At 43.0% G+C, this 21,661-nt stretch overlaps 1 protein-coding gene across 1 annotated transcript in view; it reads right to left on the bottom strand.

Moving 5' to 3' along the window:
• Positions 1–21,661, bottom strand: part of sult1st6 (sulfotransferase family 1, cytosolic sulfotransferase 6) — a 60,575-nt gene that overhangs the window by 2,349 nt on the left and 36,565 nt on the right. Inside the window, exons 3-6 of the mRNA XM_014158566.3 lie at positions 21,279–21,376; positions 20,828–20,954; positions 2,813–2,907; positions 1,322–1,502 (exon numbers count right to left, since the gene is read on the bottom strand). Coding sequence (XP_014014041.1) covers positions 1,322–1,502; positions 2,813–2,907; positions 20,828–20,954; positions 21,279–21,376 — 501 coding nt within the window. The remainder of the gene's footprint in view (positions 1–1,321; positions 1,503–2,812; positions 2,908–20,827; positions 20,955–21,278; positions 21,377–21,661) is intronic.

Genomic DNA, 21,661 nt, shown 5'->3' with positions numbered 1-21,661 from the left:
TCTTTTTTTACAGGTAACAAGCTGCGGTTAGGAGCACTCCCTTTAAGAGTGTGCTCCTAATCTCAGCTCGTTACCTGTATAAAAGACACCTGGGAGCCAGAAATCTTTCTGATTGAGAGAGGGTCAACTACATATTTCCCTCATTAAAATGCAAATCAATTTATAAAATTTTTGACATGCGTTTTTCTGGATATTTTTGTTGTTATTCTGTCTCTCACTGTTCAAATAAACCTACCATTAAAATTATAGGCTGATCCTTTCTTTATCAGTGGGCAAACGTACAAAATCGGCAGGGGATCAAATACTTTTTTCCCCCACTGTAAAATATATACAAACCTGATTGAAGCCTAATGTAAAATTGTAACTGATGCACATCATCTTCTCTGGGTTGTTTTCCAACAGAAATCCCGAGATTTCAAGACAGTAACTATAGAGAGAAATAGTAATGGCGTCTTTTTGTAGCCACTAACTCCGCCATGGTAAGTTGGACAAAGCCTATGGAGAAAATGAATGGCGTTTTGGATAAACGCTGAAAATAAGGTCTGTGTTTTGTTCTACGAGATAATATTCATCAGCTAATGTCACTTTTTGGGAATTTTGAAAAATGTATGTAATTAAAGAAAAAACAAAGCACATAAAGGCTTCATAATAATTCATAAAGGTCATGCTAACTGACTATGATCTCATAGAACAAAACGTGTAAGATCGCCTAAGCCTGAGTTACAGGCACGTACAAAGCGAACGCCTAGCAACACAAAGGTTGAGTGTTCCAATCTCATCACAGACAACTCTAGCAGTTCAGCTAATTAGCAACTTTGGAACCAGTTATTACTTTTTAGCTACTTTGCAACTACTTGGCATGTTAACTAACCCTTCCGTTAACCTACCATTTAACTTAACTTAACCCTAAACTTAACCCTAACCTTTACCCTAACCTTAACCCCTAACCCACCTAACGTTAGCCACCTAGCTAATGTTAGCCACCTAGCCACCTAGATAACGTTAGCCACAACAAATTGAAATTTGTAACATAGCATACATATTGCAAATTTGTAAAAAAATATTGTAGAAATTGCAATTCGTAACATATCATACAAAATGGATGACGGACAACCACAAATTAATTCATACCATACCAAACATAACATATAATAATCATTTGAGTGTCCCAGATTTTCATTTACTATGTTACGTCTACCCCTGAGTTCAGGTTGATGATATATATATATAAAGACAGCTAGGGAGAGCCACAGCAGTGTGCAATCTGCCACGGACTCAGATAAGACACATATGTATTAATAGTAGATATAGGGAGGCAGACCTTTTCTCATGAAGGGGGAGATGGACTGGTCAAAAACTGGTTTGGGGAAAAAGGAGTAGTTGGTCATCGGGTTCTCCTTCATGGTCTTAAAGGAAGTCAGCTCCACAATGCGGCTGATGACATCATCAGCGAGCGACAGATCAAGGTAGCGCATGATGCGCTCCACTTCTCGTTGAGGATTCTGTGAGGAAAACAAATAATGAGTATTTAGCTGGAATACGTAGGGGGGATAGTACCCGCAAAACACCAGTCTCAACGTCAACAGTGAAGAGGCGACTCCGGGATGCTGGCCTTCTAGGCAGAGTTCCTCTGTCCAGTGTCGGTGTTCCTTTGCCCATCTTAATCTTTTATTTTTATTGGTCAGTCTGAGATATAGCTTTTTCTATGCAACTCTGCCTAGAAGGCCAGCATCCCGAAGTCGCCTCTTTACTGTTGACGTTGAGACTGGTGTTTTGTGGGTACTATTTAATGAAGCTGCCAGCTGAGGACTTGTGAGGCATCTTTCTCAAACTAGACACTCTAATGTACTTGTCCTCTTGCGCAGTTGTGCACCGGGGCCTCCCACTCTTCTTTCTATTCTGGTTAGAGCCAGAATAGAACTACTCTGTGAAGGGAGTAGTACACGTCGTTGTACGAGATTTTCAGTTTCTTGGCAATTTCTTGCATGGAATTGCCTTCATTTCTCAGAACAAGAATAGACTGACGAGTTTCAGAAGAAAGGTCTTTGTTTCTGGACATTTTGAGCCTGTAATCGAACCCACAAATACTGATGCTGCAGATGCTCAACTAGTCTAAAGAAGGCCAGTTTTATTGCTTCTTTAATCAGACCAACAGTTTTCAGCTGTGCTAACATCATTGCAAAAGGGTTTTCTAATGATCAATTAGCCTTTTAAAATTATAAACTTGGATTAGCTAACACAACGTGCCATTGGAACACAGGAGTGATGGTTGCTGATAATAGGCCTCTGTACGCCTATTAAGATATTCCATAAAAAATCTGCCGTTTCCAGCTACAATAGTCATTTACAACATTAACAATGTCTACACTGTATTTCTGATTAATTTTATGTTATTTTAATGGACAAAAAGATGTGCTTTTCTTTCAAAAACAAGGACATTTCTAAGTGACCCCAAACTTTTGAACGGTAGTGTACATGCACTTAAATTTAACTTAATTCCTTTTTCAGTCACTTTCCTCTCAGGCACATTCTGACCTTGAATTTAAGCATGGGGAAACGCATGTGCCAGTCAGGTCTGCTTTTGGGGTGGATATCATAGAAATGGAGTTGTGGCAGAGATGTGTTTACAGATAAGAGAATTCTGCCCTGGCTTCCCACATAAATCCACCACCTTTACGAGAGAGAAAAGCTATACATTTATAAATTACAGTGCTGGTCATAAACTGTAAATGTGCAAGTTTTTGTGTTGTGTGCGTCTCTATGTGTGCACATGCATCTGTGTGTGTGGACATTTAGTGCAGCTCTCCCCTACCTCTTTCATGTCTTCATAGAAAAGGTAGAGTATATTCCTCTTCTCTCGTTCCTCCCAGTAACCCTTCACATGGTCGTACCAGGACCCCCATGCCACTGAGGGAGAGTACAATAAACAGTTTAACTACTGACACTCAAAATCAACCAATTCTCATTCTATCAGCATTTACATTAGCACTATCATAAAAGTATTCTGTCTCCATGACAAACACAGGCTAGAATTATTTTTCAGAAAGGGCATATTATTTTCTATGAACTGTTTGTGCAGGAGAAGCTGGGTCCCATGCCGCTGATTAACATTGCGCACCGCACGGGTCCTCTACGGAAAGGATCTCGGTGTATGATTGTATGGACCAAAGCTTTAAAGTTAAGCGGCGAATTGCTTGCCTTGCAGCAGAATCCAGGGGTCTGACCTATGCAGGGATGAGGGTCAGCATCTATCCAGGGCTGAGTGCCGAACTGCTAAAACAGAGGGAAACCTACAACGAGGTAAGCTCCCAGCTACGCAAGCTAAACCTGAGATGCGGCTTCATCCACCAGGCAAAACTAATCTTGACCTTCCAGAACACAACACACGTTTCCACTGCCAAGGAAGTGCAAGACTTCTTCGAGAAGCACATCAAACCCAACACACAAGGGGACAAACCAACAGATGGAACCCCATGACTGGCTTATTATTCAGGTACGCTATATCCATGTACAATCATGCAGCTTAGCCTATGGCTATGATGCTGCCCTCAGCATAAGACAATGAAGAGGATACCCCACAAATTTGGGTAAAAGGAATAATATAAATATTATTGCTGAGCATTGAACTTGCTATAATTATATTGCTTATGGTCCAGGACATTTACATAGTGATGACACCATGCCAATGAATGAACAATGGACAATATACGGACTTAAATCTGCTTGGGGGATGATTTATAGAGAGGGTCTTGTGGGTGGTGACGTGATGTGACTTTCATTAACGTGATGACTGCTATTTATCAAATCAACTAACTACGTTTAATTGTCACCCAATTAAATGAATCATGTAACAATTAACTCATTAGGAATTTGGGGCCACCACGGGAGAAGTTGTTTCTTTATTTCTTTATTTCTTTATTTTACCGTTATTTTACCAGGTAAGTTGACTGAGAACACATTCCCATTTACAGCAACGACCTGGGGAATAGTTTCAGGGGAGAGGAGGGGGATGAATGAGCCAATTGTAAGCTGGGGATGATTAGGTGGCCGTGATGGTATGAGGACCAGATTGGGAATTTAGCCAGGACACCGGGGTTAACACCCCTACTCTTACGATAAGTGCAATGGGATCTTTAATGACCTCAGAGAGTCAGGACACCCGTTTAACGTCCCATCCGAAAGACGGCACCCTACACAGGGCAGTGTCCCCATTCACTGCCCTGGGGCATTGGGATATTTTTTAGACCAGAGGAAAGAGTGCCTCCTACTGGCCCTCCAACACCTAACGAGTTACCATCTCCCGAATTAACTCTAGAAGATATATAGATATCTCTTACATCAATAACAGTCACTTATTCATCATTACCTCATATCAGTCTCATTCTGAATGTCGCAGACCTCTTGAATCCGCAAGAACCCCAGCCTTTCTGATTATTCAGTACTACACCAATTGATTTAATCATTTATTTACTAACTAACTAAATAATAACACAGAATACACATACACACTTACGTGAGACAAAAGTCCCTAGTGGAATGACAAGATATGACAGCTTGTAACACATATGGAGAGGGAGGGGTAGATAAAGAGAGGGAGAGACAAAGAGTCAAACTTATCGTACATTTGGAAACTACCCTCAAAGTAATAATAACACTTTGCTCATGAATCACCGCCCGTTTGGGGTAAGGAATGTAATGTATTTACATGTAGATGTCTTTGTCCTTCATCTCTCTGAAACCAATTGATCCTTCTATGGGAATTGGCTCGATGGGTGTAAGGCTCTGGTTGTCTACCAGAGGTCACAATGTCCTTCTTAGTTGTTCCAGGTTGTAGTGGATGTTTCTTCAGATACACCAATTATTGTCTGAGATAGGATCTTCTCCTTCCTTTCTCATGTAGATAGTCAAGTTCTAGATCCCTTTACATGCACAGCTGCAGACTGTCAAAGGGTGTGGTGCGGGTGGTCTGGGAGGGTGTGGTGGGTATCTTCTCACCTCGTGTTGAGTCTTAGAGTTTCAACCATTCGTAATGTTTAGCTCACGCTGTCCGTCTGCTGGTCTGAATATGTTAATTTTTAGAGAGTCCTTTTAAGCACTCTGGTTGGAAAGGTGGTTCCATCCCACTGACATGCTCTTCTGACCTCATTAGGGGCGTGGCTTAGAAAACCAAAATCACATTCCTATCTTAACAAACATAGTTTCTTCGTTCTTCATATCCTATTAACCTCATATTGGATGGAAACTTGGAAGCAAGAATGTGTTTCCTTCCTAAGTTACAGTATTTGGTTCATACAGTTTTTAATAACATCACAAAATAATAAACAATATGACAGGATTATTCTTTAGATCCCCACAGACCATTCTTAACATTCCTATCTTATAAATATTATTCCAAAGTTCACACTTTGGGTGTTATAGTTTTGGGCGGCAAAATGTCTCTGTAACAAAGACATTCCTTTCCCAATACTGAGGAGCAAAGGGAGATTTCTATTTCACTTAATTTACGACAGGGTGTGACGGTGTCATCTCTCCTGTGGGAGAGAGGGGGGTCTGGCTATCTGTCATTTGCCATGCTGATCTGAGGCCTTGGATCCTCACCCAGAAGAATTATGACAGTGGTGAGTGACCAATTGGTGGGTTTCCCTGTGGGTCCTGCTTTTTATTTTTATATCCATGGGCTTATCAACATTAAAGGTAATAATGACATTTTAGAAAAACAATGGCAACACTAGCTATTCTCTAAGGAATTTGAAAGGCCTTAATATTCCTATCAAACGTTCCAGCTGTCTTGATATTCTAGCAAGAAACCATATTGATATAACAATGCTCCAAGAAACACACCTGCTCCAAAAGGACGCACATAGAATAGAGAGCCATTTGTACAAACTGGCCCCAAACAAAACTAAGGGTGCAATCATAATGATACATAAGAAAATCCCCATACAAATTCACCATATTGTTAGAATTAACTGAATTCCAACTGGTTATTGGGACAGACATGAATGCCAATCTGAACATGCAGGACAAATCTAATAAGACCAACTACAATCCACAGGCAACCAAGGCTGTCCAATATATACTCTCTGATTACAACCTCAATGATTCAAACAGGCACAAAATATTGTCCCGAATCGATTTCGTGCTATTACCTACTCCTCTATTTTCTTTAATCAAGAAAATATAAGTTTGACATAATATGAGCCGATCTAATCATCATGCTTATTACTGCTAGATACACATTTCAGAATCTCATTAAAGAGCCACAGCGCCTTCGTCACGTCCTGACCAGTAAAGGGGTCATTTTTTCATTGTAGTATGATCAGGACGTGGCAGGGGGTGTTGTTTTGTGTGTTTTGGGGTTGGTTTATTTAGAGGGGATTTGTTCTAGTTTTCATTTTCTAGGTTCGTTTTCTATGTGTGGCCGAGTATGGTTTCCAATCAGAGGCAGGTGTCTTTCGTTGTCTCTGATTGGAAGCCATATTTAGGCAGCCCTTTTTTCCTTTAGGTTTGTGGGTGGTTGTTTTCTGTATAGCCTGTATGCCTTACGGGACTGTGTCGTCGTTTGTTTATTTAGTTTGAGTGTTCTCTCTAAAAAAAGAAGTAAGATGAGCACTATACCCGCTGCGCCTTGGTCTGTCCCTTACGACACTTATGACAGCCTTAATGTTTCCTTATTACAAAATTCAACATTCTGTGAACAATTTGAAACTGAATATAATATAAATAATTCATAATTATGAATAAAAATTCAGTCAATGATCCTCTGATTTTATAGGACACCATTAAAGGTTTTATTGAAAACAATGCAACTTCATTTGCATCTGGGCTGAATAAATGAAAATCAGAGAAGATATCAGAATTGTAAAAGTTATTAACAATGTTAGAGTGTTCTTAACAAACACTTTTTTCAGACCAGGTAGGGACAACACTCTTGAAAGTCAAGACATAACTAAATCTTTTGATAAGATAGTGAGCAAAATTTGCCATCCATCAAGTTAGACAATTACTTCCATGGTAATCGACCCAGTCATCTACTGACTAACAAGCTTCACAGTAACGATAAATTAGTGGATATTGCAACTATTGAATCTGAATGAGGTGAATTACTATCAGAACCCATGTATTGGTCACATGCACATGGTTAGAAGATGTTATGCTTGTGCTTGTAGTTCCAAAAGTGCAGCAATATCTAACATGAAATTGAACAATTCCACAACAATTACCTAATACACACAAATCTAAGTAAAGGAATGGAATAGGAATATATACAGTTGAAGTCTGAAGTTTACATACACTTAGGTTGGAGTCATTAAAACACATTTTTCAACCACTCCACAAATTTCTTGTTAACAAACTATAGTTTTGGAAACGTCGGTTGGAACATCTACTTTGTGCATGACACAAGTAATTTTTCCAACAATTGTTTACAGACAGATTATTTCACTTATAATTGTCACATCCTGACCCTTGTAAGATGTCATTTTCTATAGTAGAGTAGATCAGGGCGTGACAGGGGGTGTTTTTGGGTGGTTTTCTATGTTATCTATTTCTATGTGGTTATTCTAGGTTTCTATTTCTATGTTGGGTTTTTTGGGATGATCTCAAATTAGAGGCAGCCGGTCCTCATTGTCTCTAGTTGGAGATCATATTTAAGTAGTTTTTTTTCCCACTTGTGTTTGTGGGTTGTTATCTTTTGAGTAGTGTTTATTTCTCTCTGCGTCACAGTTTGTTGTTTTGTTATTCAAGTTATTTGTGTATTGCAACGTTTCACGGAAATAATAAATATGTGGAACTACAACCATGCTGCACTTTGGTCCGATCATTTAGACAACCGTGACAATAATTCACTGTATCACAAATCCAGTGGGTTAGAAGTTTACATACGCTAAGTTGACTGTGCCTTTAAACAGCTTGAAAAATTCCAGAAAATTATGTCATTGCTTTAGAAGCTTCTGGTAGGACAATTGACATCATTTGAGTAAATTGGAGGTGTACCTGTCGATGTATTTCAAGGCCTACCTTCAAACTCAGTGCCTCTTTGCTTGACATCATGGGAAAATCAAAGAAATCAGCCAAAGATGGTTCGTCCTTGGGAGCAATTTCCAAACGCCTGAAGGTGCCACGTTCATCTGTACAAACAATAGTACGCAAGTATAAACACCATGGGACCAAGCAGCCGTCATACCGCTCAGCAAAGAGAAGCGTTCTGTCTCCTAGAGATGAACGTACTTTGGTGTGGAAAGTGCAAATCAATCCCAGAACAACAGCAAAGGACCTTGTGAAGATGCTGGAGGAAACAGGTACAAAAGTATCTATATCCACAGTAAAACGAGTCCTATATCGACATAACCTGAAAGGCCGCTCAGCAAGGAAGAAGCCACTGCTGCAAACCACCATAAAAAAGACAGACTACGGTTTGCAACTGCACATGGGGACAAAAATCGTACTTTTTGGAGAAATGTCCTCTGGTCTGATGAAACAAAAATAGAACTGTTTGGCCATAATGACCATTGTTATGTTGGAGGAAAATGGGGGAGGCTTGCAAGCCGAAGAACACCATCCCAACCGTGAAGGACGGGGGTGGCAGCATCATGTTGTGGGGGTGCTTTGCTGCAGGAGGGACTGGTGCACGTCACACAATCGATGGCATCATGAGGGAGGAAAAGTATGTGGATATATTGAAGCAACATCTCAAAACACCAATCTGGAAGTTAAAGCTTGGTCGCAAATGGGTCTTCCAAATGGACAATGACCCCAAGCATACTTCCAAAGTTGTGGCAAAATGGTTTAAGGACAACAAAATCAAGGTATTGGAGCGGCCATGCTGAGCTATAGTCAACAGCATTCTTACATAGGTATTCCTCTTGTCCAGATTGGATAAGGCAGTGTGCAGTGTGGTGGCGATTGCATTGTCTGTGTACTGACTCCAACAGCATATCCTGAGAGAGCCATGTTTCCGTGAAATAGAGTATGTTACAATCCCTGATGTCTCTCTGGAAAGCAACCATTGCCCTAATTTCATCTACCTTGTTATCTAGAGACTGGACATTAGCGAGTAATATACTCGGAAGCCGTGGGTGGTGTGCGCCTCCAGAGTCTGACCAGAAGACCACTCCGTCTGCCTCTTCTCCGGCGACGTTGTTTTGGGTCAGCCTCTGGAATCAGTTGAAATGCCCTGGGTGGTTCGGACAAAGGTTCCGCTTTGGGAAAGTCATATTCCTGGTTGTAGTGCTGGTACTTTGACGTCGCTCTGATATCCAATAGTTCTTCCCGGCTGTATGTAATAGCACTTAAAATTTTCAGGGCTGACAATGTAAGAAATAATACTGCAAAGTTTCCTAAGGACTAGAAGCGAGGCAGCCCTCTCTGCCTGTGCCATTTTTTTGCTCTTTTCTCTGAGCTGAGAGAACCGGCTTGCTGGAACCCCAAATTTCTCTCCATTAACACAAAAGGGCATTGGATAACATGAATATTTGGAACCAATTAGATCCATGGTTACTTGAAATGATTAACACAGCATTCACAAAGGTTATTTTGGAAAGGATGTAAATACAGCACTAATTCGCCTTTATTAAAAGAAAGTAAGGATGCCACCCAGTGCTCTTACTATCGCCCTCTAACATTGATAAACACTGATATTAAACTATTTTCAAAAATGTGGTCACCCCGTCGCAAACTTACTTACCCAAATCCTTACATCTGGACCAAAGTGGGTTTGTTAAAAAACGATTATCCTCAGATAACCTCCGTCGTCTATTACATATCTTACATCCTTCATCCGAAACCAAAGCTCCTTGGGCAGTTCTATCTCTCGACACAGAAAAAGCTTTTGATAGACTAGAATGGTCATATCTTTGGTCGGTTTTGGAACATATGGGACTTGGCTCCAATTTCATTAATATGATTAAAATACTATATACCAATCCCTCACCCATAGTAATAGCAGGCAATGCCTGCTCTGTTCCGTTCAGAATAACTAGAAGTAGCAGGCAAGGTGATCCCATCTCAGCTCTGCTATTTTTATTGTCTATAGAGCCCCTGGCCCAGGTAATTCGACAAACAAAATACATTACACCAATATCTCTCAATTCTACGGATCACGTCATCTCAATATATGACAATGATATCTTACTTCATGTAGACAATGTATCTCAGTCCCTCCCAAAAGCTTTGAAGATCATAGACAAATTCAGCTCCATCTCAATTTATAAAATTAATCTAACCAAATCTGCCCTACTGCCTCTCAAGACCCCGATGGAGGACTCCAACTCTACTTATAGAATCCCAATTGTTTCCCATTTTAAATATTTGGGAATAGATATATTTCCTTCCTTAGATAAAACAATGTAACTGGGAATCAAAATGACATGCCCATACTCCAATATTTCACAATAACGGCTCGCAATCTGGAGGGCGGTCTTTTGCGTCTTACCCAATGGTCCAAATGTGCCATCCGTACCCTTGCTGATATCATGGACAATAATGTTTTATGAACATTCTAAGATTTGAAAGACATACCAGGCAAATCCTTAAAATAATATTTACAACTTAGGTCAGCAATGCTGGCCTATGGAGTGCCTTGGGAAACCCAACTATCGAGCCTTATAATGAACCATATATAAATTGTATGGGCTCCCAAAATGATTAATCTCTATAATATATAAACAACCTTTGTAAAGCTCATATTCTGAGCTAGCCATTAGCCTGTTAGGGCTAGGGGGCAGCATTTGCACGTCTGGATAAAAAAAATGTACCCGATTTAATCTGGTTACTAATCCTACCCAGTAACTAGAATATGCATATACTTATTATATATGGATAGAAAACACTCTAAAGTTTCTAAAACTGTTTGAATGGTGTCTGTGAGTATAACAGAACTCATTTGGCAGGCAAAACCCTGAGACATTTTCTGACAGGAAGTGGATACCTGATGTGTTGTATTACCTTTAAACCTATCCCATTGAAAAACACAGGGGCTGAGGAATATTTTGGCACTTCCTATTGCTTCCACTAGATGTCACCAGCCTTTACAAAGTGTTTTGAGTCTTCTGGAGGGAGATCTGACCGAACAAGAGCCATGGAACGATGATGTCCCATTAGACACCTGGCGCGCGAGTTCATGTTGGGTACCCTTGTTCCAATACGTTATAAAAGAGTATGCATTCGTCCACTTTGAATATTATTCATGTTCTGGTTAAAAAAGGCCCTAATGATTTATGCTATACAACGTTTGACATGTTTGAACGAACGGAAATATATTTTTTCCCCTCGTTCATGACGAGAAGTCCGGCTGGCTTAGATCATGTGCTAACAAGACGGAAATTTTTGGACATAAATGATGAGCTTTTTTGAACAAAACTACATTCGTTATGGACCTGTGATACCTGGAAGTGACATCTGATGAAGAGAATCAAAGGTAATGGATTATTTACATAGTATTTTCGATTTTAGATCTCCCCAACATGACGTCTAGTCTGTATCGCAACGCGTATTTTTCTGGGCGCAGTGCTCAGATTATTGCAAAGTGTGATTTCCCAGTAAGGTTATTTTTAAATCTGGCAAGTTGATTGCGTTCAAGAGATGTAAATCTATAATTCTTTAAATGACAATATAATATTTTACCAATGTTTTCTAATTTTAATTATTTAATTTGTGACGCTGACTTGACTGCCGGTTATTGGAGGGAAACGATTTCCTCAACATCAATGCCATAGTAAAACGCTGTTTTTGGATATAAATATGAACTTGATAGAACTAAAAATGCATGCATTGTCTAACATAATGTCCTAGGAGTGTCATCTGATGGAGATTGTAAAAGGTTAGTGCATCATTTTAGCTGGTTTTATGGTTTTGGTGACCCTGTCTTTGAATCGACAAAACATTACACACAACTCTTGTAAATGTACTGTCCTAACATACTCTAAATTTATGCTTTCGCCGTAAAACCTTTTTGAAATCGTAAAACGTGGTTAGATTAAGGAGATGTTTATCTTTCAAAGGGTGTAAAATAGTTGTATGTTTGAAAAATTTGAATTTTGACATTTATTTGGATTCAAATTTGCCGCTCTTGAAATGCACCTGCTGTTGATGGAGTGCACCACGGGTGGCACGCTAGCGTCCCACCTAGCCCATAGAGGTTAAAGAAGTATGGTCCACAGATCACATTTTGCTGTTTTACAGCCTGAATTTAAAATTGATTCAATTTAAATGTTTCATTGGCCTTCACACAATACCCCCTAATGTCAAAGTGGAATTATGTTTTTAGAAATGTTTACAAATTAGTTAAAAATAAAAATCTGAAATGTTTTGAGTCAATAAGAATTCAACACCTTTGTTAGGGCAAGCATAAATATGTTAAAAATTACAAATTTGCTTAACAAATCACATAATCAGTTGCATGAACTAACTCTGTGTGCAATAATAGTGTTTAGCATGATCATTGAATGACTACCTGATCTCTGTACCCCACACATACAATTATCTGTAAGGTCTCTCAGTCGAGCAGTGAATTTCAAACAGATTCAACCACAAAGACCAGGGAGGTTTTTCAATGCCTCACAAAGAAGGGCACCTATTTATAGATGGCAAAAAAAATAATACAGGGGCATGAAAAATGACAGGTCAGGGGCAGGCAGAGGTCAGTAATCCAGATAGGGTTCAAAAGGTCCAGAACGGCAGGCAATCGCAGGGTCAGAGCAGTCAGGGGCCAATAATCCAGTGTGGTGTGGCAAGGTACTGAACGGCAGGCAGGCTCAGGGTCTTGAAACAGGAGACAAAGGGCTGTGAGACATGGTTTAATTCTGGACAAATGAAAAGTGGGATGTATACGGATGGTACGGGGCAACAGAAGACGAACAGCAGAGGGGCTAATGATCTTGGAGATGGGAAAAGGGCCGATAAACCGGGGGGAGAGTTTGCAGGATTCCACCTGGAAGGGCAGATTCCGGGTGGACAGCCATACCTTCTGCCCAAGACGATGCCGGGGAGCCGGGGTCTGGTGGCGATCCGTTGATACCTGGCGGTGGTCTTGAGATAGGCTGACCGGGCTCTCTTCCAGGTACGACGACAGAGGTGGAAAAACATCTGGGCCGAAGGTATGTCAACCTCTTGGTCTTGGTTGGCTCGCTCCGACTGGCCATTGGACTGGAACCCGGAGGACAGGCTGGCCGACGACCCAATGAGTGTGCAGAATGCCTTCCAGAACTGGGACGAGAACTGAGGACCCCGGTCGGCAGTCCATGGATACGGAAGACGTGCTGCACCATGAGCTGGGCCATCTCTTTGGCAGAGGGTAGCTTGGGGAAAGGAATGAAGTGGGCGGCTTTGGAAAACCGATCCACTACGGTCAGGATGGCGGTGTTTCCATCAGACGGGGGAGACCCGTGACAAAGTCCAGGGATATGTGAGACCAGGGACGGTGAGGGACAGGCAGATGTTGAAGGAGACCAGCCGCAGCTTGTCGAGGAGTCTTGTTCTGTGCACAGATCGTGCATCCGGCGACAAATGCAGAGACATCAGGAACCATGAAAGGCCACCAAAAGCATTGTCACACAAAGGATAGTGTCCGACGGGAGCCCGGGTGCAGGCAAGCCTGGAGGAGTGAGTCCACTCCAGGACCGCGGAGCGGACCGAGTCAGGATCTGCTCCCCCCTCCCCCCCCTTCCCCCCCTCCCCGGGACTCGGCCGGGAACGCTGCACCTCACAAACCTGCTTCCCTATTCTCCAGCTGAGTGCAATCGCCAGGCACTAGGTGGGAAGGATGGTCTCGGCTTCCGAGATTGTAGCCGTGGGGCTATAACGGCGTGACAGCGCATCCGGCTTGACATTCTTGGATCCCGGCCGGTATGAGAGGGAGAAGTTGAACCGGGTGAACAGCAGGGTCCACTTAGCTTGCCTGGAATTGAGGCACTTGGCGGTGCGGAGAAATTCCAGGTTCTTGTGTTCAGTCCACACAATGAACGGATGTTTCACCTGCTCCAGCCAGTGCCTCCACTCCTCCAACGCCATCTTCACCGCGAGAAGCTCGCAATTCCCCACATCGTAGTTCCTCTCCGTGGTGTTGAGGCAATGGGAGAAGAAGGCGCAGGGATGTAACTTGAGGGCCAATGCATAACGCTGGGACAGGACAGCCCCCACTCTGACATCCGAAGCATTGGCCTCCACCACGAACTGGCGGGACGGGTCATGATGAACCAAGATGGGAGCTGTGGTGAAGCAGTGTTTGAGATCCCGGAATGCCCGGTCAGTAGCTGGGGACCACGTGAACGGAACCTTGGGGGAGGTGAGCGCAGACAGGGGGTAGTCAGGGTGCTGTACCCCGGATAAAGTGGGGATAAAAGTTAGCGAATCCCAGGAAACGTTGCAGCTGCACCCTGGACGTAGGCTGGGGCCAATCTACCATTGCTCTCACCTTCCCGGGATCCATCTGTTCACTCCCTGCAGCTATGATGTAACCCAGAAAGGGGATGGTGGAGCAATGGAATTCACACTTCTCTGCTTTTACAAAAATCTGGAGAACCTGTCGGACGTGGAGCACGTGTTCTTTGGCGGAGCGGGAGAAGACGAGGATGTCATCGAGGTAGATGAAGATGAACTCATGAAGAGAACATCATTAACCAGAACACAGCAGGGGCGTTGTTAAGGCCAAATGGCATGACCATATACTCATAGTGACCGCTGGCCGATGAGATGAGTGGTAGCGGGCAGCGTTCTTCACCATGATGTCGTTGAGACCCCGGTAGTCGATGCACGGGTGCAGGGTTTTGTCCTTCTTCACCACAAAAAAAAACCCTGCGCCGGCGGGGGAGGCAGAAGGACAAATGAACTCTGTAGCTAGGGAGTCCTCAATGAAGGTCTCCATAGCCTTGGTCTCCGGACTCGACAGAGAATTCAGTCAACCCCGGGGCGGAGTGGTGCCAGGGAGAAGGTCAATCCCGCAGTCATATGGTCGTTGTGGCAGAAGTGAAGTGGCCCAGGCCTTACTGAACTCCTCCTGGAGGTCCTGGTACTCCGTGGGAATGGCGGAGAGGTCCGGTGCATCGCGGGGCAGGCTACACTGACTTCAGGCAATGGGCGTGGCAGAATGGGTTCCAGCCCATGATGGCACCAGCAGACCAGTCAATGAGAGGATTGTGTCGCTGGAACCACGGGAACCTGAGGAGACTTAATGAGCAGGAATTTAATCATCTTGCTGTGGTTCCCTGACACACGTAGGTTGATGGAGTGGTATTGTGGGTGACCCGGCCGTTAGAGCGCCCGTTCAGCAGTCTAACATTCATGGGAATGGAGAGGAGCTGAGTGGGGATGTCCAGCTCGGAAGCCAGTGCAGCGTCCATAAAGCTCTCATCGGCCCCAGAGTCGATGAGTACCCGGAGAGATTGACTGGTTCCCCCACAGCAAAATGGCATGAAAAGGGGCGTGAGTAAGGGGAGAAGAAAAGTTCTCCGTATGGCCCACCAGAGTACTCGCTCCTACCGGTGAGCCTGGTCATTTAGTGGGCACGCAATACAGGCAACTCTTAGTGTGAAGCCTGTATAGCCATTCAGCTGGAGACAGCCTAGCTCTGGCCTAGTTGCATAGGCTCGGGAAGAGGTGAATCGGCATCTTCGAAGGCTCTCGGAGGAACTTGGGTAGCCTCAGGTTCTCTCGACAACGGAGCTGTCAGGGACATTCAGGATACCTCAGAGGCGAAGTATCTCCTCTCCTTCCTTCGTTCCCGTAGTCGCCCATCGATCCGAATTGTCAAGGTGATGAGTGAGTCGAGATCCATCGGTAGTTCCCGAGCTGCAAGCTCATCCTTTACTTCCTCCGATTCTCCATGCAGGAACATGTCGAACAGTGCTTCCGTGTTCCAGGCTCTCTCAACTGCCAACGTGTGGAAATCAACTGCATAGTCTGCCACACTGCTTGAGTCTTGCTGAAGCTGGAGTAACTTCCGGGCAGCCTCTCTCCCGGAAAATAGATTCTCAAAAACGTTCTTTACCTCTGCCACAAACTCCTCCAGATTGAAACATACGGTCGACTGTTGTTCCCATACTGCCGTAGCCCAGGTGAGAACCCTCCTGGACATCAGCGTGATGAGGTACGCTATCTTAGAGCAGTCCGATGGGAAGAAGGAGGGCTGCAGCTCGATGATGAGGAAACACTGAGCGAGAAACGCCAAACAGGTGTCCGACTCTCCATTGAAGCGTTCCGGGGGAGGTAAGCTGGGTTCCCGGGAAAACCGGCATGACCGGGGTGGCGGCGCAGCTAACAGCCGGGTTACAGAGGGGCTGGGAGTTTACCGTCGTGGTAGGCTGCCTAACAGGCAACCCGCAGAATTGCTCCAGGAATGTATTCAACGCCTGGTCATGGCCCCCGGCCAAGGTCTGTAACCCTTCCATGAGACCACGAAGCAACTCCTCGTGCCTTCCAATGGTGGCTCCTTGGGAGGAGATGGCGTTGCAGAGCTGAAAAAAAATCCTGAAAAATGTTATAAATTGATTTGCATTTTAAGGGAGGGAAATAAGTATTTGACCCCTCTGCAAAACATGACTTAGTACTTGGTGGCAAAACCCTTGTTGGCAATCACAGAGGTCAGATGTTTCTTGTAGTTGGCCACCAGGTTTGCACACATCTCAGGAAGGTTTTTTGTCCCACTCCTCTTTGCAGATCTTCTCCAAGTCATTAATGTTTCGAGGCTGACGTTTGGCAACTCAAACCTTCAGCAATTTATAACATTTTTGACGTGTTTTTCTGGATTGTTTTGTGGTTATTCTGTCTCTCACTGTTCAAATAAACCTACCATTAAAATTATAGACTGATCATTTCTTTGTCAGTGGGCAAACGTACAAAATCAGCAGGGGATCAAATACTTTTTTCCCTCACTGTATGGTAGTAGGTGCCAGGCGCACCATTTTCAGAACTGCAACGCAGCTGGGTTTTTCAAGCTCAACAGTTTCCCGTGTGTATCAAAGATGGTCCTTGACCTGAAAGGACATCCAGCCAACTTGACACAACTGTGGGAAGCATTGGAATCAACATGGGCCAGCATCCATGTGAAACGCTTTGGACACCTTGTAAAGTCCATGCCCCAACAAATTGAGGCTGAGGGCAAAAGGGGGGCAGAATGCGTTCCTAACGTTTTGTACACTCAGTGTATATATTATCAGTTTTTTCCTCAGCAATCTACACACAATACCCCATAATGAAAAGGGAAAACAGGTTTTCCGACATTTTTGCAAATGTATTTAAAATATGCTATGAGACTCCAAATTGATTGGAGTCCACTTGTGGTAAATTCAATTGATTGGACATGATTTGTAAAGGCACACACCTGTCTATATTTAAAAAATATATATATTTTTTATTTTTTTATTTTTTTATTTCACCTTTATTTAATTAACCAGGTAGTCCAGTTGAGAACAAGTTCTCATTTACAACTGCGACCTGGCCAAGATAAAGCAAAGCAGTGCAACAAAAAACAACAAAACAGAGTTACATGTGGGATAAAAAAGTACAGTCAATAACAAAATATAAAAATCTATATACAGTGTGTGCAAATGGAGTAAGGTCCCACAGTTGACAGTATATGGGGACCTGAAAATAGCTGTGCAGTGACGCTCCCCATCCAACCTAACAGAGCTTGAGAGGATCTGCAGTGAAGAATGGGATAAACTGAGCTCAATTTTGAGTCTCATAGCAAAAGGTCTGAATAATGTAAATGAAGTACCAGTTTTTGCTTTGACATTATGGGGTATTGTGAGTAATCCATTTTAGAATAAGCCTGTAATGTAACAAAACGTGGAAAAAGTCAAGGGGTCTGAATACTTTCTGAATGCACTGTACACTTTCACACATCAACCCACCACTTATGCTGCTGCCATGCTGCTTACTATTATTAATCCTACTACCATTCACTATCTTCTAATCCCCAGCCTACACATACAGTTGAAGTCGGAAGTTTACATACACCTAAGCCAAATAGATTTAAACTCAGTTTTTCACAATTCCTGACATTTAATCCCAGTAAAAGTTCCCTGTTTTAGGTCAGTTAGGATCACCACCTTATTTTAAGAATGTGAAATGTCCAAATAATAGTAGAGAGAATGATTTATTTCAGCTTTTATTTCTTTCATCACATTCCCAGTGGGTCAGAAGTTTACATACACTCAATTAGTATTTGGTAGCATTACGTTTAAATTGTTCACTTGGGTCAAACGTTTCGGGTAGCCTTCCACAAGCTTCTCACAATAAGTTGGGTGAATTTTGGCCCATTCCTCCTGACAGAGCTGATGGAACTGAGTCAGGTTTGTAGGCCTCCTTGCTCGCACACACCTTTTCAGTTCTGCCCACAAATTTTCTATGGGATTGAGGTCAGGGCTTTGTGATGGCCACTCGAATACCTTGACTTTGTTGTCCTTAAGCCATTTTGCCACAACTTTGGAAGTATACTTGGGGTCATTGTCCATTTGGAAGACCCATTTGCGACCAAGCTTTAACTTCCTGACTGATGTCTTGAGATGTTGCTTCAATATATCCATGTAATTTTCCTACCTCATTATGTCATCTATTTTGTGAATTGCACCAGTCCCTCCTGCAGCAAAGCACCCCCACAACATGATGCTGCCACCCCCATGCTTCACGATTGGGATGGTGTTCTTCAGCTTGCAAGCCTCCCCCATTTTCCTCCAAACATAACGATGGTCATTATGACCAAACAGTTCTATTTTTGTTTCATCAGACCAGACACATTTCTCCAAAAGGTACGATCTTTGTCCCCATGTGCAGTTGCAAACCGTAGTCTGGCTTTTTTATGGCGGTTTTGGAGCAGTGGTTTCATCCTTGCTGTGCGGCCTTTCAGGTTATGTTGATATAGGACTCGTTTTACTGTGGATATAGATACTTTTGTCCCTGTTTCCTCCATCATCTTCACAAGGTCCTTTGCTGTTGTTCTGGGATTGACTTAACTTTTCGCACGAAAGTACGTTCATCTCTAGGAGACAGAACGCGTCTCCTTCCTGAGCGGTATGACGGCTGCGTGTTCCCATGGTGTTTATACTTGCGTACTATTGTTTGTACAGATGAACATGGTACAAAGGTGTTTGGAAATTGCTCACAAGGACGAACCAGACTTGTGGAGGTCCAATTTTTTTTTTCTGAGGTCTTGGCTTATTTCTTTTAATTTTCCCATGATGTCAAGCAAAGAGGCACTGAATTTGAAGGTAGGCCTTGAAATACATCCACATGTACACCTCCAATTGACTCAAATGATCACAATTAGCCTATCAGAAGCTTCTAAAGCCATGACATAATTTTCTGGAATTTTCCAAGCTGTTTAAAGGCACAGTTAACTTAGTGTATGTAAACTTCTGACCCACTGGAAATGTGATACAGGGAATTATAAGTGAAATGATCTGTCTGTAAACAATTGTTGGAAAAATTGCTTGTGTCATTCACAAAGTAGATGTCCTAACCGACTTGCCAAAACTATAGTTCGTTAACATGAAATTTGTGGAGTGGTTGAAAAACGAGTTTTAATGACTCCAACCTAAGTGTATGTGAACTTCCTTACTTCAACTGTACATATACTATTTGGCCAAAAATATGTGAACACGTTCTCATCGAACATCTCATTCTTAAAGCATGGGCATTAATATGGAGTTGGTCCCTCCTTTGCTGCTATAACAGCCTCCACTCTTCTAGGAAGGCTTTCCACTAGATGTTTGAACATTGCTGCAGGAACTTCCTCCCATTCAGCCGCAAGAGCATTAGTGGGGTGGGGCACTGATGTTGGGCGATTAGTCCTGGCTCGCAGTCAGCATTTCAATTCATCCTAAAAATGTTCGATGGAGTTGAGGTCAGGGCTCTGTGCAGACCAGTCAAGTTCTTCCACACCGATCTCGACAAACCATTTCTGTATGGACCTCGCTTTGTGCACGGGGGCATTGTCACGCTGAAACAGGAAAGGGCCTTTTCCAAACTGTTGCAACAAAGTTTGAAGCACAGAATGGTCTAGGATGTTTGTACAAATCTGTTTGTACAGATTTTATGCTGTAGCGTTAAGACTTCCCTTCACTGGAACTAAGGGGCCTAGCCCTAACCATGAAAAACAGCCCCAGACCATTATTCCTCCTCCACCAAACTTTACAATTGGCGCGATATATTGGGGCAGGTAGCGTTCTCATGGCATCCGCCAAACCCAGATTTGTCCGTCAGACTGCCAGATGGTGAAGCGTGATTCATCCCTCAAGAGAATGCATTTCCACTGCTCCAGAGTCCAATGGCGGTAAGCTTTACACCACTCAAGACAACGCTTGACATTGCGCATGGTGATCTTAGGCTTGTTTGTGACTGCTTGGCCATGGAAACCCATTTCATTAAGTTCCCGACTAACAGTTCTTGTGCTGGCTTGCTTCCAGAGGCAGTTTGGAACTCGGTGAGTGTTGAAACCGAGAATAGATGATTTTTACGCGCTACACTCTTCAGCACCCGTTCTGTGAGCTTGTGTGGCCTACACCTTCGCGGCTGAGCCATTGTTGCTCCTAGACGTTTCCACTTCACAAAAACAGCACTTACGGTTGAATGTGGCAGCTCTAGCAGGGCAGAAATTTGCCCAACTCAATTGTTGGAAAGGTGGCATCCTATGACGGTGCCACATTGAATGTCATTGACCTTTTCAGGATGGGCAACTCTACTGCCAATGCTTGTCTATGGAGATTGCATGGCTGAGTGCTCATTTATCCAAAGCAATCCTGGCATTGAAAGTGCCATGCTCTGCCAACTGAGCCACACAGGACCACATTGGTATTAGTCATTAGGAAAATGCTAGTTTCATTATATTACTTACGTTCTCCATTCATGAACTTGTGGATGTAGCCGTCCCACGGTCCAGGCTCAGGCTGGGTTAGATTCATGCGGTCAAAGTGGTAGTAGCTGACCAGGTTGTCCTTAGCATTCCTCGCAACATAGATAGCCTGGAGAGAAGATGGACGGGGGAAGGTGTAGAATTTTGTTTGTCATTTACTGTTCTATGCATCATTTTTCAGATAACGTTAACTGAAAATATATACTTCATTCTAAATCATTTCCAAACTCATAAAAAAAAAAAAAATCTGAATCTAGTACCTTTCACACTATAATGCCAACCAGAACTGTAATGTGCTAGCTCTGATATTTTCCCTTTTCCCTTTTCAGCACGGTTCCAACAACTACGGTGGATGCATAACTAGCCCAGCACAGTACAGTTCGGCTCAGCTTAGTAGTATGAAAAGGGAATTAGGGGTCATACTCCACCTTACCTTGCATTTGTTTTTCCAGAACCCTTCGGGCACCAACTTGAAAGGCAGATGGGTCTTGATGACCCTTGGGGGGTCCATGTTTTTAAGGAGGCTCAAGCCTAGGAGACACAATAGGATAAGTAAAAGATTAGGGAGTTCTTGAAGGGTTAAAGTATGGGTCATTCTTACATTGCACTGGCTTTTGCATCCCTCGCCTTGAATTTGGGGATGTGGTTCGATGTGTGTGTTATGTTTACTATGTTTGTTTGCTATGTTTCTTTGGTATGTATGTTTGTTATGTTCGTACCCTGGAAGTTATTGTTGTTTGACCCTCTATACTCAACGTAGTTGAGTTATCCTTAACATCCTAAGCCACTGTACTATTTTTTACTTTGGTTAAAGGA

Source organism: Salmo salar, chromosome 19 (genome assembly GCF_965601325.2).
Source record: "Salmo salar chromosome 19, fSalSal1, whole genome shotgun sequence".
Classification (NCBI taxonomy): domain Eukaryota; kingdom Metazoa; phylum Chordata; class Actinopteri; order Salmoniformes; family Salmonidae; genus Salmo; species Salmo salar.
Note: the sequence above shows the minus strand (reverse complement) of the source record. Positions and strands in the feature narration are given on the sequence as shown.